Below are 17,290 nucleotides of genomic sequence, written 5' to 3' on the forward strand. Positions count from 1 at the left end.
CACATCCATGTCCACTCCAACACACTGGGACTGCCCAGAGCAGTCGCTGGGTCAAGGCTGTGCATGTCTGGGTCGCCAGCAATAGCTAGAATGTTCCGGCAACGCTCCGCCACCTCTCACCTCAAAGTCCCTGCGCCTCTCGTAGATGGGGATGATGAGCTTGTAGATGACGGCCATCAGCTCGTAACGCTCAGCGTTCCACAGCCCGTCCACGCACTGCTCCAGTAACTCCACCAGCACGTCCTGCAGGCAAACCGGCACCACAGTTAGCAGCCTGACTACTCCCCGCTAGAGTTACTGTGTGTGGGTGTGAGTGAGTGTGTGAGAGAGTGAGTGTGTGAGAGGGTGAGTGTGAGAGAGAGTGAGTGTGAGAGAGAGTGAGTGTGAGAATGAGTGTCAGAGCAGGCGTGAGAGCGAGGGCACAATAGTGCGAGGGTGTGAGAGCGTATGTGTTTGTGCGTGTGTGGATCTGCACGTGTGTGTGTTTGTGGTTGTGCGTGCGTCTGCTTGTGCATGTGTCTGCGCACGTGTGTGCGCGTGTGTTTGCATGTGTGTGTATGTCTGCGTGTGCGCGTGTACGTGTGTGTGCATGTCTGCGCGCTTGTGTGTGTACGTGTGTGCGCGCGCACTTGTGTGTGCGTGCGTGCGTGTGTGCGCGTGTGTGTGTGCGTGTCTGCGTACGTGTGGACGTGTGTGTGTGTGTGTGTGCGTGTGTGTGTGGTCATAAGAGTCATATAGCACAGAGATCCAACTTGCCCACACTGACCAAGATACCCCATCTACACTAGTCCCACTGCCCACGTCTGGTCCATATCCCTCTAACCGTGTCCTTTCCATGCACCTGTCGAACTGTTTCTTCAAGGTTTCAAGGCTAGTTTATTGTCACGTGTACTAATTAAGGTCCATACTGTCAAACTAAAAAAAGCAGCAAGACACACAACTACATAAAAGTTAACATAAACATCCACCACTCTTAAACATTGGGACAGTCCCAGCCTCACCTACCTCCTCTGGCAGCTTGTTCCATACACCCACCACCCTTTATGTGAAAAGGTTACCCCTCAGATGCCTATCAAATTTTTTCCCCTTCACCTTAAACCTCTGGTCCTCGATTCCCCTACTCTGTGTAAGAAGGAACTGCAATTGCTGGTTTAAACCGAAGAAAGACACAACATGCTGGAGTAACTCAGCGGGACAGGCAGAATCTCTGGAGAGAAGGAATGGGTGATGTTTCGGGTCGAGACCCTTGTGTTTACCTCATCCACTCCTCTCGGGATTTTATACACATCTACAAGATCACCCCTCATCCTCCTGTGCTCCAAGGAATAGAGTCCCAGCCGACTCAACCTCTCCCTATAGCTCACAACATCGTCCTGGCAACATCTTCGGAAATCTTCTCCGAACCTTCTTCAGTCTGACACCATCTTTCGTATAACACGGTGCCCACAATAATGATGAGACATTAACGGACTTTGATGCAGATGAATGTAAGGTGTTGCATTTTGGAAAGTCAAATCGAGGCAGAACCTTGACAGTGAATGGCAGGACCCTGGGCAGAGGGATCTCGGAACGCAGGGTCATAGTTCCCTGAAAGTGGCCTCAAAGATGGTAGACAAAAATGCTGGAGAAACTCAGCGGGTGAGGCAGCATCTATGGAGCGAAGGAATAGGTGACGTTTCAGGTCGAGACCTGGAAGCATCTATGGAGCGAAGGAATAGGTGACGTTTCGGGTCGAGACCTGCAAGCATCTATGGAGCGAAGGAATAGGTGACGTTTCAGGTCGAGACCTGGAAGCATCTATGGAGCGAAGGAATAGGTGACGTTTCGGGTCGAGACCCTTCCGGGTCTCGACCCAAAACGTCACCTATTCCTTCGCTCCATAGATGCTGCCTCATCCGCTGAGTTTCTCCAGCATTTTTGTCTACTTTCCATTTCTCCAGCATCTGCAGTTCCTTCTTAAACATGGCCTCTCTCCTTTGTCATCTATACTTTATTGCGAATCTTTCATTCATTTGTTCTACATCTCTCTACATCTTTCTGTATCTCTCGTTTCCCTCTCCGGGAAGAAGAAAGGAAGGTGCGGAGACAATGGACTGTGGGAGAGCTGGGGAGGGGAGGGGAAGGAGGGAGAAAGCAGGGACTACCTGAAATTGGAGAAGTCAATGTTCACAAATAGATGGGATGGTCAAGAAGGCTTTCAGCACATTGCCCTTGTAGAGAACCAGTGTATGGGGTGTATATATAGCTGAAGAAACTCCACACTGTATCTCTAAACTGACCAATAGCCTGAGTATTCCAACATTTAGACTCACCTTTTGTTTTCAGAAACTATCTCAGGCAGTTTTTTACCCTAGACTTTCATCTGGTTGAGATTGTTGCCAAACCAAACAAGCAACTCACTAGACACCATAAACCACTCCCGTAAATATTAACCTGGACTCATTACTGGAACTGGTAAATCGTCTTGGGGTTATTGGGAGTGGCAAGATCACCTTGACATGCCCATAAACTCTTAAAGAAGTTCTATCCTGAAGCATCTCCCATGGCCCCCGCACATCCAAAGGCCAACGTTGCCATTTGGACCAATTCAAACTCAGAGTCGACATGCTTCACACAGCTCTCACTACACCTGGATTAGTACAGGTGGCAGGGGTCATGGGTAGAAGGCAGGAACATGGGGTTGAGAGGGAAAGATAGACCATGATTGAATGACGGTGTTGACTTGATGGGCCGAATGGCCTAATGCTGCTCCTATCACATGAACATGATCTGTGCCTGGCGTCTCTGGTGTGGAGGAGACCCCATTGTGAATACACCTGCATCCCTACCATCACTGGTAGTCTGTCTGTGGCACACAGCGGTAGAGTTGCTGCCTCACAGCGCCAGAGACCCGGGTTCCATCCTGACTACGGGCGCTGCCTGAACGGAGTTCGTACGTTCTCCCCGCGACCTGCGTGGGTTTTCTCCGAGATCTTTGGTTTGCCCCCACACTCCAAAGACGTACAGGTTAGTAGGTTAATTGGCTTGGTGTAAATGTAGGTGTAAATGTACATTGTCCCCAGTGTGTGTAGGGTGTGTTAGTGTGCGGGGATCGCTGATAGGTGTAGAGACAAGAGTCATATATACAGCATGGAAACAGGCCCTTCAGCCCAACTCATCCATGCTGGTCAGGATGCTCCATCCAACCTAATGTCACATGAATCGATATGAAATTCACCAAAATAGCCACCAAGTGGTCACAGGAATGGAAGGCAACCTCATCTCCGTTACACAGCTACACCTCTTCACCAGATTAAAGCTGTCCAGGGTCTGACCTCCCCAGAGGAGCATGGGGGAAGCTCAACAGGCTTGGTCCCAAGCCACGATGCTACCCCAGTAGACAGCATGCTGACTGGTTGCATCGTGGCTTGGTTCGGCAACTTGAACGTCCAGGAGTGGAAAAGTATGCAGAAAGTTGTGACCACTGCCCAGTCCATCATCGGCTCTGACCTCCCCACGAGGGGATCTGTCGCAGTCGCTGCCTCAAACAGGCTGCCAACATCATCAAGGACCCACACCATCCTGGCCACACACTTATCTCACCACTGTCATCGGGAAGAAGGTACAGGAGCCTGAAATCTGTTCCAACCAGGTTCAGGAACAGCTACTTCCCCACAGCCATCAGGCTATTAAACTCGACATCAAACAAACTCTGAACTGTAACAGCCTGCTGTACTTTATCTGCTTATTTATGTGTATATTGAACTGAACTGTTCTGTATTGTTTGCCTACAATGTTCTGTTGTGCTGCAGCAAGCAAGAGTTTCATTGTCCTATCTGGGACACATGACACTAAACTCTCTTGACTTGACTACTGGAGTTGGGCGTTTCAATGCCAGCGTGTGGAGATGGGGACTCCCTCCGCCAGAGCCCAGCCTGTGAATGTGGAGCAGGACAACAGACAGCCAACCATGTCATCTCTGGGTGCCCGCTCTACCACCCATCAAATGTTGCTGTGTCAGGGCCTGGCAGATATTGACGCCAACAGAGACAACAACAAGCTGGCTGCTCAACACCCACCCGGCGCGAGATCTAACTATTCCTTTGGTTTATTGATGTTTCATTCGCATGAAGGCGACCAATTTAAAGGTGACAAACCAACAAACCCTCCCCTCACTTCTCCCATCCGTTATTCTTCCACCCCATCCTTCGGTCCCCTCTGCCCCATCTGGATCCCCACCCACCCCCCCCCCCCCCCCCCCACCCCCACCCCCCCCCCCCCCCCCCTCCCCCCCCCCCCCCCCCCCCCCCCCCCCCCCCCCCTCCCCCCCACCACCTACATTACCTTCCGCTGACTCATCATTCACCAGCTTTTCTCTCCTTATCTCACATCCTTTCTTGTCTTTTCATCTTTGGCCTTTGTCCAACCAAGTGCTTGTCCACACCCCCCCCCCCCCCCCCCACCTGTATCCACCATGCTTTGTCCTGCCCCTCCTCTCTTCCACCTGTGTCTCCCTCCCATCTCCCACCATTCAGTCTGGAGAAGTGTCCCGACCCGAAATGTCACCAATCCACATTCTGCAGAGATGCTGCCTGACCTGCTGAGTTACTCCAGCACTTTGTGTCTCCTTTTGTAAACCAGCACCTGCAGTTCCTGGTCACCCGCACCTGGTTATTTTTGTGCACAGACCTACCTCAAGTAATGTTTAACTCCGTGCCGACGTTGTACCTTTACAGCGCATGATGTTTACACAAAAAATTAATAAAATGCCAGAGGCAAATAACTCCTGCAGTCGTACGTACACGTTAGTCGTGTTTTACTTTGGGTGTGGTGCCTATTGGACTTTCCACACCCAGTCATATAACCATATAACCATATAACAATTACAGCACGGAAACAGGCCATCTCGACCCTTCTAGTCCGTGCCGAACACATAATCTCCCCTAGTCCCATATACCTGCGCTCAGACCATAACCCTCCATTCCTTTCCCATCCATATAACTATCCAATTTATTTTTAAATGATAAAAACGAACCTGCCTCCACCACCTTCACTGGAAGCTCATTCCACACAGCTACCACTCTCTGAGTAAAGAAGTTCCCCCTCATGTTACCCCTAAACTTCTGTCCCTTAATTCTCAAGCCATGACCCCTTGTTTGAATCTTCCCTCCTCTCAGTGGGAAAAGCTTTTCCACGTCAACTCTGTCTATCCCTCTCATCATTTTAAAAACCTCTATCAAGTCCCCCCTTAACCTTCTGCGCTCCAAAGAATAAAGCCCTAACTTGTTCAACCTTTCTCTGTAACTTAGTTGCTGAAACCCAGGCAACATTCTAGTAAATCTCCTCTGTACTCTCTCTATTTTGTTGACATCCTTCCTATAATTAGGCGACCAAAATTGTACACCATACTCCAGAATTGGCCTCACCAATGCCTTGTACAATTTTAACATTACATCCCAACTTCCATACTCAATGCTCTGATTTATAAAGGCCAGCACACCAAAAGCTTTCTTTACCACCCTATCTACATGAGATTCCACTTTCAGGGAACTGTGCACAGTTATTCCCAGATCCCTCTGTTCACCTACATTCTTCAATTCCCTACCATTTACCATGTACGTCCTATTTTGATTTGTCCTGCCAAGATGTAGCACCTCACACTTATCAGCATTAAACTCCATCTGCCATCTTTCAGCCCACTCTTCCAACTGGCATAAATCTCTCTGTAGACTTTGAAACCCTACTTCATTACCCGCAACCCCACCTATCTTAGTATCATCTGCATACTTACTAATCCAATTTACCACACCATCTAGATCATTGATGTACATGACAAACAACAGTGGACCCAACACAGATCCCTGTGGCACCCCACTCGTCACTGGCCTCCAACTTTACAAACAACCATCCACCATTACTCTCTGGCATCTCCCATTCAGCCACTGTTGAATCCATCTTGCTACTCCACCATTAATACCCAACCATTGAACCTTCTTAACCAACCTTCCATGAGGAACCTTGTCAAAGGCCTTACTGAAGTCCATATACACAACATCCACTGCTTTACCCTCATCAATTTCCCGAGTAACATCTTCAAAAAATTCAAGAAGATTAGTTAAACATGACCTTCCAGGCACAAATCCATGTTGACTGTTCCTAATCAGACCCTGTTTATCCAGATGCTTATATATATTATCTCTAAGTATCCTTTCCATTAATTTGCCCACCACTGACGTCAAACTAACAGGTCTATAATTGCTAGGTTTACTCTTAGACCCCTTTTTAAACAATGGAACAACATGCGCAGTACGCCAATCCTCCGGCACTATTCCCGTTTCTAATGACATTCTAATGACAGTCATTAATTACCGTCAGAGATTTGCCTTTCTAAAGTTAATCTCATGACCAAACACAGTCAGGTGGGACTAGTGTATGTTGCATGTTGGTCAGTATGGGCAAGTTGGGCTGAAGGGCCTGTTGCCACACTGTATCATTCTATGACCACACTCATCTCAAAGTGGCGCAGTTGGTAGAGCCGCTGGTGTCACAGTGCCCATCCCAACTGCCCAAAACTGGAGTCACATCTCTGTGTGAACACAGAACGGTACAGCACAGGAACAGGCCCTTCGGCCCACAATGTCTGTGCCAACCAAGGTGCCAAGACCAACTCTTCTCTGCCTGCACCTGATCCATATCCCTCCACTCTCTGCGTATGCATGCACCTATCCAAAACACCACTGTCGTATCTGCCTCCACCACCACCCATTGGCAGCACGTTCCAGGCACCCACCACCCTCTGTGTAACATACTTGCCCCACACATCTCCAGTAAACGTTGCCCCTCCCACCTTGAAACTGCGCCCTCTTGTGTTTGATATTTTAACCCTGGGAATGAGGTTCTGGCTGTCTACCATATCTAAGCCTCGCATAATTACATAGACTGTTATCAGGTCTCCCCTGAGCCTGTGGCACTCCAGAAGGGAGGGGAGCAGGAACAGACCCAAACCAGCGGGCACCAGATGCTTGTGCAACAAACATGAAGACCAGTGCGTCGAACTACACCTCCGCCAGTGAAGCTTCCACATCTGTAGGAACTTGAAACATTTGATAGAAAGTATTTTACCAGGATACATCACAGCTTGGTTTGGGAACAGCTCCATCCAAGACCGCAAGAAATCGCAGCGAATTGTGGACGCAGCCAAGACCATCACACAAACCAACCTCCCTTCCATCGACTCCATCTACACCTCACGTTGCCTCGGCAAGGCCAGCAGCATCATCAAGGACAAGTCGCAACCTGGCCACTCCCTCTTCTCCCCTCTCCCATTGGGCAAAAGTGTGAACACGCACACCTCCAGATTCAGGGACACTTTCTTCCCAGCTGTTATCAGGCAACTGAATCATCCTACCACAACCAGAGGGCAATGCTGAACTACTATCTACCTCATTGGTGCTCCTTGGACTATCCTTGATCGGACTTTGCTGGCTTTACCTTGCACTAAACGTTACTCCCTTATCATGTATCTGTACACTGTAAATGGCTCGATTGTAATCATGTATTGTCTTTCCCCTGACTGGATAGCATGCAACACAAACTTTTCACTGTACAAGGTTAATTCCTGGGATGGCGGGACTGTCATATGCTTAGAGAATGGAGCGGCTGGGCTTGTACACTCTGGAGTTTAGAAGGATGAGAGGGTATCTAATTGAAACATATAAGATTATTAATGTTTTGGACACTAGAGTCAGGAAACATCTTCCCGATGTTGGGGGAGTCCAGAACCAGGGGCCACAGTTTAAGAATAAGGGGTAAGCCATTTAGAACGGAGACGAGGAAACACTATTTGTCACAGAGAGTTACGAGTCTGTGGAATTCTCTGCCTCAGAGGGCGGTGGAGGCCGGTTCTCTGGATGCTTTCAAGAGAGAGCTAGATAGGGCTCTTAAAGACAGTGGAGTCAGGGGATATGGGGAGAAGGTAGGAACGGGGTACTGATTGGGGATGATCAGCCATGATCACATTGAATGGCGGTGCTGGCTGGAAGGGCCGAATGGCCTACTCCTGCACCTATTGTCTATTGTCTACCTGGGTACACGTGGCAATAAACTAAATCAACTGAACTGAACTGCAAGGATTGATGCCAGAAACGCGGTGAATCTTGGGTACTGTCTCTGTGTAACCTGCTATTGTTACACACTTGTACCTGTGCATGTGCATAGTAGGATTGTTATTGAATTGCATGCACAAAAGGGATTTCACTGTACCTAGGTCCATGCGGCGATAAGTACCAGTATCCCATCCATCCAGCACATTGATGAACTGCCCTGACTGAAAGATACAGCGGGGAAACAGGCCCTTCAGCCCATCAAGTCCATGCTGACCAACGATCACCCATTCACACTCGTTCCATGTTATCCCACTCACTCATCCACTCCCTACATACTAGGGGCAATTTACACAGGGCCAATTAACCTACAAACCCGCACGTCTTTGGAATGTGGGAGGACTCAGGAGAACCCGGAGTAAACCCACGTGGTCACAGGGAGAACGTGCAAACTCCGTACAGACAGCACCCGAGGTCAGGATTGAATCACTGTGTCTGTGCTGTGAAGTAGCACCTCTACCTGCTGCACCACTGTGCCACCACCAATATTGGCCCTGAACTGGCATGCAGTTAAGGAGACACATGCAGACATGAATGTGTTAAAGCCAACTGGATCAGTCTCATAATGAACACTGTTGCATCAGACGGGATTTAACCACAATGAACAATGTATATATAGTTACCCTAACTGGCTGCCTATTCTTCATAGTCATACAGTGTGGAAACAGGCCCTTCAGCCCAACTTGCCCATACTGGCCAACATGTCCCACTAGTCTACACTAGTCCCACCTTCCTGCCTCTGGTCCATAAACCTGTCTAAATGTTTCTTAAACGTTGGGACAGTCCCAGACTCAACTACCTCTTCCGGTAGCTGGTTCCATACACCCACCACCCTTTGTGTAAAAATGTTATCCCTCAGATTCCAACTGAAAAAGTTCATATTTATTGAATGAAATGCAGCTGTCGTTGTAGCTTTCGAACTGAATCTGGTCCAGGGCTTTAGTTTGAGTACAGTGAGTCCAACATTAGATATTCAACAGTGGTGTACAGCATTGCGTGACCTTTGGCAAGGATACTCCATCCTGGGACCACCAATATGGGACTGATGTGTCTGACTGACTTTATACAATGGGATTCCTGCTTCCCTTCTAGAATAAACTGAGGCATAATCATTGTGGTGTATCCAACTGCAATTAAATGAAATGCGTAGGGTGGCACGGTGGCGCAGCGGTAGAGTTGCTGCCTTACAGTGCTTGCAGCGCCAGAGACCCGGGTTCCATCCCGACTACGGGCGCCGTTTGTACAGCGTTTGTACCTTCTCCCCGTGACCGCGTGGGTTTTCTCAGAGATCTTCGCTTTCCTCCCACACTGCAAAGACGTACAGGTTTGTAGGTCAATTGGCTTTGTATAAAATTATAAATTGTTCCTAGTGTGTGTGTGTGTGTAGGATAGTGTTAATATGCGGGTATTGGTGGTTGGCGTGGACTTGAGGGGCCAAAGGGTCTGTCAGCGCTGTATCTCTAAACTTAATTCTAGGTAGATGAGTAATGTTAGTCAGCATGGACTTTATGGGCCGAAGGGTCTGTTTCCCTGATTTAGACTCCCCTGATTTAGACTCTTTAAAAATAGGAACTTCAATATCCCTTTGTTGTGTTTTAGAATGATACTTTAAATAAACATGTAGGGTATTTAGATTTAGTTTCGTGAGACGGGATTAAGAATAAGGAGTAAGCCATTTAGAATGGAGACGAGGAAACACTTTTTCTCACAGAGGCGAGTCTGTGGAATTCTCTGCCTCAGAGGGCGGTGGAGGCAGGTTCTCTGGATACTTTCAAGAGAGAGCTAGATAGGGGTCTTAAAAATAGTGGAGTCAGGGGATATAGGGAGAAGGCAGGAACGGGGTACTGATTGGGGATGAACAGCCATGATCACATTGAATGGCGGTGCAGGCTTGAAGGGCCGAGTGGCCTACTCCTGCACCTATTGTCTATTGGCATGTAAATGGCTCACACCGACTTCACCGACCGCCCATTCACACTATTTCTATGTTATCCCACATTCTCATCCACTCCCTACACACTACAATGTTACTACGGGCCAATTGATCTACAAACCCGCACGTCTTTGGGATGTGGGAGGAAACATGAGCACCTGCAGGAAACCCACGTAGTCACAAAGATATCTACAATCTCACACGACTAGACGGAGGGATGATAAAGCCGACTCAGATCTCTGCATTGTTCAGTGTGTGAGGTGTGGTGAGTAATCGTGAAACATCAGCCCACAGAACGGATCGTAGATCCATGGGCAGATATAACAAACCTCACTCCTCACTATCAGCCCGTCTCCCAGTCATACCTAGACCCATGTCATCGTTTTCACTGAAAATGAATATAGTGGCAGTGAAATAGAGAGCGCAGAGCGGGTCTGGCAGCATCGAGCGGCAGACAAGCAGAATTAATGACTGCTGCAAGACAACTGCATGAGAAATCACGTGTTGTCTTTCCGCTGACTGGTTAGCACGCAACAAATGCTTTTCACTGTACTTTGGTACAGGTGACGGGAAATGAAACTGAAACTGAACTCCAGTCAACTGGGAAAGGAGAGGGGGAGCGAGTGTTGTGGTGCACCAACCCACCACCACATGTGTCGAAGCAATGATGCCCAACAATGCTGAGAACTATATTCTGCAGTCTGGAACTTCCCAATGTAGGGGAGTCTATTACACTCACAGAGTAGTGAGTACGTGGAAGAAACTGCCAGAGGGGGCAAGAAAAATGAACTGCAGAAGCTGGTCTGTACCAAAAACAGACACAAAATGCTGGAGTAACTCATTGGAGTAATGGGCCTGTCCCACCCACGTAACATTTTCGGCGACTGCCGGCACCCATCATAGGTCGTTACAGGTCGCCGAAAATGTTCAACATGTTGAAAATCCAGTGACGACCAGAACAAGGTACAACTCTTAGGGTGACTACTCACCACCGTACAGGCTTCACCCCGCGACATGTCGCCTGTACGGTCGTGAGTCGGCTCCTCAGTCGCCCAAAGAGTCATGGCGTCTTTCTGGTCGCCGCTGGATTTTCAACACGTTGAATATTTTCGCCGACCTGTAACGACCTATGACGGGTGCCGGCAGTCGCTGAAAAAGTTGCGTAAGTGGGACAGGCCCACAACACATCAAAAGCTTTTCAATGTACTTTGGTTCACGTGACAATAAACTAAACTAACTCAGCGGGTCAGAGAACATCAGGCAGGATTGTTGGCTTGCTTCCACTTGCTCGCCCCTACAATCAGTCTGAAGAAGGGTCCCGAGCCAAAACATCACCTCTCCATGTTCTCCACAGATGCTGCCTGACCCGCTGAGTTACTCCAGCACTCTGTGAAACATCACCTATCCATGTTCTCCACAGATGCTGCCTGACCTGCTGAGTTACTCCAGCATTCTGTGAAACGTCACCTATCCATGTTCTCCACAGATGCTGCCTGACCTGCTGAGTTACTCCAGCACTCTGTGAAACATCACCTATCCATGTTCTCCACAGATGCTGCCTGACCCGCTGAGTTACTCCAGCACTCTGTGAAACGTCACCTATCCATGTTCTCCACAGATGCTGCCTGACCCGCTGAGTTACTCCAGCACTCTGTGTCCATCTGTGCCAGATATTTTCTACCTTAGTGTCTATCTTTTATCAGGCAGATGTAATAAAAACATTTGAAAGACAATTGGACAGGTGTCTAGATGGGACAGGTTTTGAGGGATACGGACCATACGCGGGCAGGTGGGATTAGTCGAGATGGGGCATCTTGGTGGTCATTGGCATTTCCGTGCCGAATGGCTCTAGGGGTAACCAAGAAAATAACGCTAATGCAATGAGCATTCGGAGTCTCGGAGTTCAGCACTAGTTGACAAGGTGATGTGACAATCCAGTTACTCATTGAGTGTTCATATTCATAAGTGATAGGAGCAGAATTAGGCCATTCGGCCCATCATTTACTCCGCCATTCAATCATGAATCTATCTTTCCCTCTCAGCCCATTCTGCCCATAATCTCTGACACCCGTACTAATCCATCCGTCTCTGCCTATAAAACTATCAACTGGCGACCTCCACAGTCGTCTGTAGCAAAGAATTCCACAGATTCACCGCCCTCTGACTAAAGAAATTCTCATCTTTCTAAAGATACATCCTTTTATCCTGATGTTTAAGAAGGAACTGCAGATGCTGGAAAAATCGAAGGTAGATAAAAATACTGGAGAAACTCAGCGGGTGAGGCAGCATTTATGGAGCGAAGGAATAGATGACGTTTCAGGTCGAGACGTCACCTTATCCTGAATCTTATCCTGAGGCTATGACCTCTAGTCCTAGACTCTCTCACTGGTGATAACATCCTCTCCACATCCACTCTATCCAGGCCTTTCGCTATTCGGTAAAGGGCCTGTCCCACTTGCATGCGATTGCATGCGTGTGGCGCGATCAAACGTGGTCGCTTGAGGCGTACGGGCACCATATTATCTGAATGGTGGCCGATTAGGAAAAGGAGAGATGCAACGAGACCTGGGTGTCATGGTACACCAGTCATTGAAAGTAGGAATGCAGGTGCAGCAGGCAGTGAAGAAAGCAAATGGTATGTTAGCATTCATAGCAAAAGGATTTGAGTATAAGAGCAGGGAGGTTCTACTGCAGTTGTACAGGGTCTTGGTGAGACCACACCTGGAGTATTGCATACAGTTTTGGTCTCCTAATCTGAGGAAAGACATTCTTGCCATAGAGGGAGTACAGAGAAGGTTCATCAGACTGATTACTGGGATGGCAGGACTTTCATATGAAGAAAGACTGGATAGACTCGGCTTGTACACGTTGGAATTCAGAAGACTGAGGGGGGATCTTAGAGAAACTTACAAAATTCTTAAGGGATTGGACAGGCTAGGCAAGGCAAGGCAACTTTATTTATATAGCACATTTCATACACGAGGCAGACTCAAAGTGCTTCACATACAAACATGTCATACAATAAATGAAATAATAAAATGAAATAAAATAGAAGAACTAAAAGAAAAGAAAAACAAAATTAAAAATGCATTATAAAAAGTGCAAAAGTTAAAAGTGCAATGTAGTTAAGATTTAGCTGAAAGCTAAAGTAAACATAAAAGTTTTCAGTCTTGTTTTAAAAGTGGTCAAAGTTGAGGCAAGTCTTAAATCTTCAGGAAGTTTATTCCAGCTATTTGTTGCATAGTAACTAAATCCTGCTTTCCCATGTTTTGTATTTACTCTGGGAATCACTAGCAGATTGGTTTCAGAAGATCTTAGCGGTCTAGAAGGCTTATATAGTGGAAGCATGTCAGTGATATACTTTGGCCCTAAACCATGTAGTGATTTATAGGTGAGCAGCAGGATTTTAAAATCAATTCTCTGACATACAGGGAGCCAATGTAAGGATTTAAGAATTGGTGTAATATGCTCAAATATTTTGTTTTTTGTTAGAACTCTAGCAACAGCGTTCTGAACAAGCTGTAGCTGCCTGACAGTTTTTTTTGGAAGACCTGCAAGGAGACCGTTGCAATAATCTAGCCTACTATTAATAAAGGCATGTATAAGTTTTTCTAAATCTTGAGCTGACATGAGTCCTCTTAATCTTGCTATGTTTTTGAGGTGATAGTAGGCCGATTTTGTTACTGATTTGATGTGACTGTCGAAATTTAAATCTGAATCCATAATGACCCCAAGATTTTTGGCTTTGTTTGAAGTTTTCAGGGACAGAGAGTGAAGGTGTTGGGTTACTTTAAGCCTTTCTTTTTTAGCACCAAAAACAATTATCTCCGTTTTGTCCTTATTTAGTTGGAGAACATTTTGGCACATCCAGTCTTTGACTTGCTCAATGCACTGGCACAACAGATCTATGGGGCGATAATCATTTGGTGATAGCGCTACATAGATTTGAGTGTCATCGGCATAGCAGTGGTGGTCAATATTATTATATCGCATGATTTGCCCTAGTGGGAGCATGTAGATGTTGAATAAAGAGGGCCCTAAGATCGAACCTTGCGGTACTCCACACGTCACGTTGGTTGGTTCTGATACAAAGTCTCCAATGGAAACAAAATAGTTCCTATCTTGTAAATATGACCTGAACCAACTTAAGACTGTGCCTGAGAGCCCCACCCATTTTTCCAACCTGTCCAAAAGTATTGAGTGATCAACAGTGTCGAATGCAGCACTGAGATCTAATAGCATTAATATTGAAACTTTGCCAGAGTCTGTGTTAAGACGGATGTCGTTTACAACTTTAATAAGGGCGGCTAGATGCAGGAAGATTATTCCCGATGTTGGGGAAGTCCAGAACTAGGGGTCACAGTTTAAGGATAAGAGGGAAGACTTTTAGGACCGAGATGAGGAAATCATTTTTCACACAGAGAGTGGTGAATCTGTGGAATTCTCTGCCACAGAAGGTGGTTGAGGCCAGTTCATTGGCTATATTTAAGAGGGAGTTAGATGTGGCCCTTGTGGCTAAAGGGATCAGGGGGTATGGATGGAAGGCAGGTACAGGATACTGAGTTGGATGATCAGCCATGATCATATTGAATGGCGGTGCAGGCTCGAAGGGCCGAATGGCCTACTCCTGCACCTATTTTCTATGTTTCTATGTTTCTATATGGCCGCGCGGGGCCGGGCCCACTTAGAAGCGCGGAGTTGTGCGGGGCTGGTCCCGACATCGCGCGGAGCTCCGAAAAATTGACACTGTCCGAAATCTTTGCGCGCCAACGGCCTGTCGGCACGCAGGCGCATTGCGGTCGTACGCAGCGTCTAAGACGGCGTACGCCTAGCGCGTGGCGTTGCGTGATGACGTCACCACCCGATGCCCAAATTCAGTCGGCACGCCTCCTGCCCAGCTGATTGGTAAGTATGACGCAAATTACGAACTTCGCGTGTACTTAACGCGTACTTAGCGCGAACTCCGCTTCCGTTTGGTCTTGCTAAACGCATGCAATCGCATGCAACTGGGACAGTCCCTTAAATTTCAATGAGGTCCCCTTCATCCCTCTAAACTCCAGCGAGTACAGGCCCAGTGCCGACAAACGCTCATCATATGCCAAGCATGGGGCAGGTGATTTTGGAAGAGGTGGCGACAGACAGGGCTTTTACCTCGGTGTAATGGACATCTTGCATCCCCGCATCCTCTTTCATCGCTGCTTCCTCCTCGATGTTGGGAGTGATGGCTTTGAAAGCTGCACAACCTTTAGGAAACAACTCTGACAGAGGGAGAGAGAAACCAGTGTAAGAACAGATCCACCAATGCCCTCTCCAGCCCAAGTATTGCCTTCACAGACTTGTCCATGACATCACCTGTCCGTCACCCTCTCCAGATGCTGCCTGACTGACTGAGCATTTCCATAATATTATTTTATTTCACATTCCCTGTACATACAGTTTTGGTTCCCGTCTCAAGAGAAGGTTGAAGGTGATTTAGTGTTTTTCTGGTTTTGCACTTTAAACTGTCATAGTGGTTTAAACTACGATCTGGAGAAATAGAACTGGGACTTTACCAAGTAAACAAACATCTAATGCCCTTGTATAAAACCCACACCACCCTGGCCACGCTCTCATCTCGCTGCTACCATGGGGTAGAAGGTACAGGAGCCTGAAAACCGTGACCTCCAGGTTCAAGAACAGCTTCTTCCCAACAACCATCAGGCTCTTGAACACCGCACAACACGAACCTCAGCAACTGTGATCTTCCTAGATTATAGACAATAGGTGCAGGAGTAGGCCATTCGGCCCTTCGATCCAGCACCGCCATTCAATGTGATCATGGCTGATCATCCCGAATCAGTGCCCCGTTCCTGCCTTCTTCCCATACCCCTTGATTCCTCTAACCCTAAGAGCTCCATCTAATTCTCTTTTGAAAGCATCCAGTGAATCGGCCTCCACTGCCTTCTGAGGCAGCGAATTCCATAGATTCACAACTCTCTGGGTGAAAAAGTTTTTCCTCATCTCCGTTCTAAATGGCCTACACCTTATTATTCTTAGGTCGACAAAAATGCTGGAGAAACTCAGTGGGTGAGGCAGCATCTATGGAATGAAGGAATAGGTGACGTTTCGGGTCGGGATTGAAGAAGGGTCTCGTCTATGCCTCATAGTTAAACCATGGCCCCTGGTTCTGGACTCCCCCAACATCAGGAACATGTTTCCTGCCTCTAGCGTGTCCAAACCCTTAATAATTGTATACGTTTCTATAAGATCTCCTCTCATCCTTCTAAATTGCAGTGAATACAAGCCCAGCCGCTCCATTCTTTCATCATATGTCAGTCCCAGACTATGGACTGTGTCTTTGATTGCACTACTATGGTGACCTGGTTTAGTTTAGAGATACAGTGCAGAAACAGGCCCTTCAGCCCACCCTTCTTCAGACACAAACCAAAATGTCATCCATCCAGAGATGCTGCCTGACCCGCTGAGTTACTCCAGCACCCTGGGTCTTTTTTTGTAAACCAGTATCTGCAGTTACTTGTGTCGACATAGGTTTGTTGCCTGGCTGGGAATTTTAGTGAAAGTACACTTCTTTATATCGATAGCATCCGACCTTAAACATGACCACAAAAACACAGAAAGATCAAAGAGAAATATGTGTATATATTACTGCGTAGAAATAGGTAGGTGTTTACAGTAAAGTGGAAGCAACCTGAACAAATGGGAAGGAAACAATAACCACAGCTAGCTGCGGCTGCAGATTCTCCCACCGTGCTGACTGGGGCTAATTGTAACACAATACCAACTGCACGTTCTGGGATCTAACATAGAATACAAAGTGCTGGAGTAACTCAACGGGGCAGGCAGCATCTCTGGAGCACATGGCCTGAAGATGGGTCTCGGCCCGAATCATCACCTGTGAACGGTTCTCCACAGATGCTGCCTGACCCGCTGAGTTACTCCAGCACTCTGTGAAACGTCACCTATCCATGTTCTCCACAGATGCTGCCTGACCCGCTGAGTTGCTCCAGCACTCTGTGAAACATCACCTATCCATGTTCTCCACAGATGCTGCCTGACCCGCTGAGTTACTCCAGCACTTGGTGTTGATCTGTTGATCGAGCTGGGTTAGCTGGAATGAGAGGTTGGACAGACTTGCATTGTTTTCTCCCGCAGTTGCAGGCGGACTTGCTACGAGTATATAACATTATGAGAGGCAAAGATAATGTAGATAGAATCT

The 17,290-nt window shown here is 47.5% G+C and overlaps 1 protein-coding gene across 1 annotated transcript in view; it reads right to left on the reverse strand.

The window, feature by feature from the left end:
- The window catches only part of LOC116979321 (dedicator of cytokinesis protein 11-like), a 179,473-nt gene that overhangs the window by 38,955 nt on the left and 123,228 nt on the right, over positions 1-17,290 (reverse strand). The window contains 2 exon segments of the mRNA XM_033030927.1: positions 121-243; positions 15,226-15,332. Of these exon segments, the coding sequence (XP_032886818.1) occupies positions 121-243; positions 15,226-15,332 (230 nt within the window).

The sequence above is a fragment of the Amblyraja radiata genome, chromosome 12, assembly GCF_010909765.2.
Source record: "Amblyraja radiata isolate CabotCenter1 chromosome 12, sAmbRad1.1.pri, whole genome shotgun sequence".
Taxonomy (NCBI): domain Eukaryota; kingdom Metazoa; phylum Chordata; class Chondrichthyes; order Rajiformes; family Rajidae; genus Amblyraja; species Amblyraja radiata.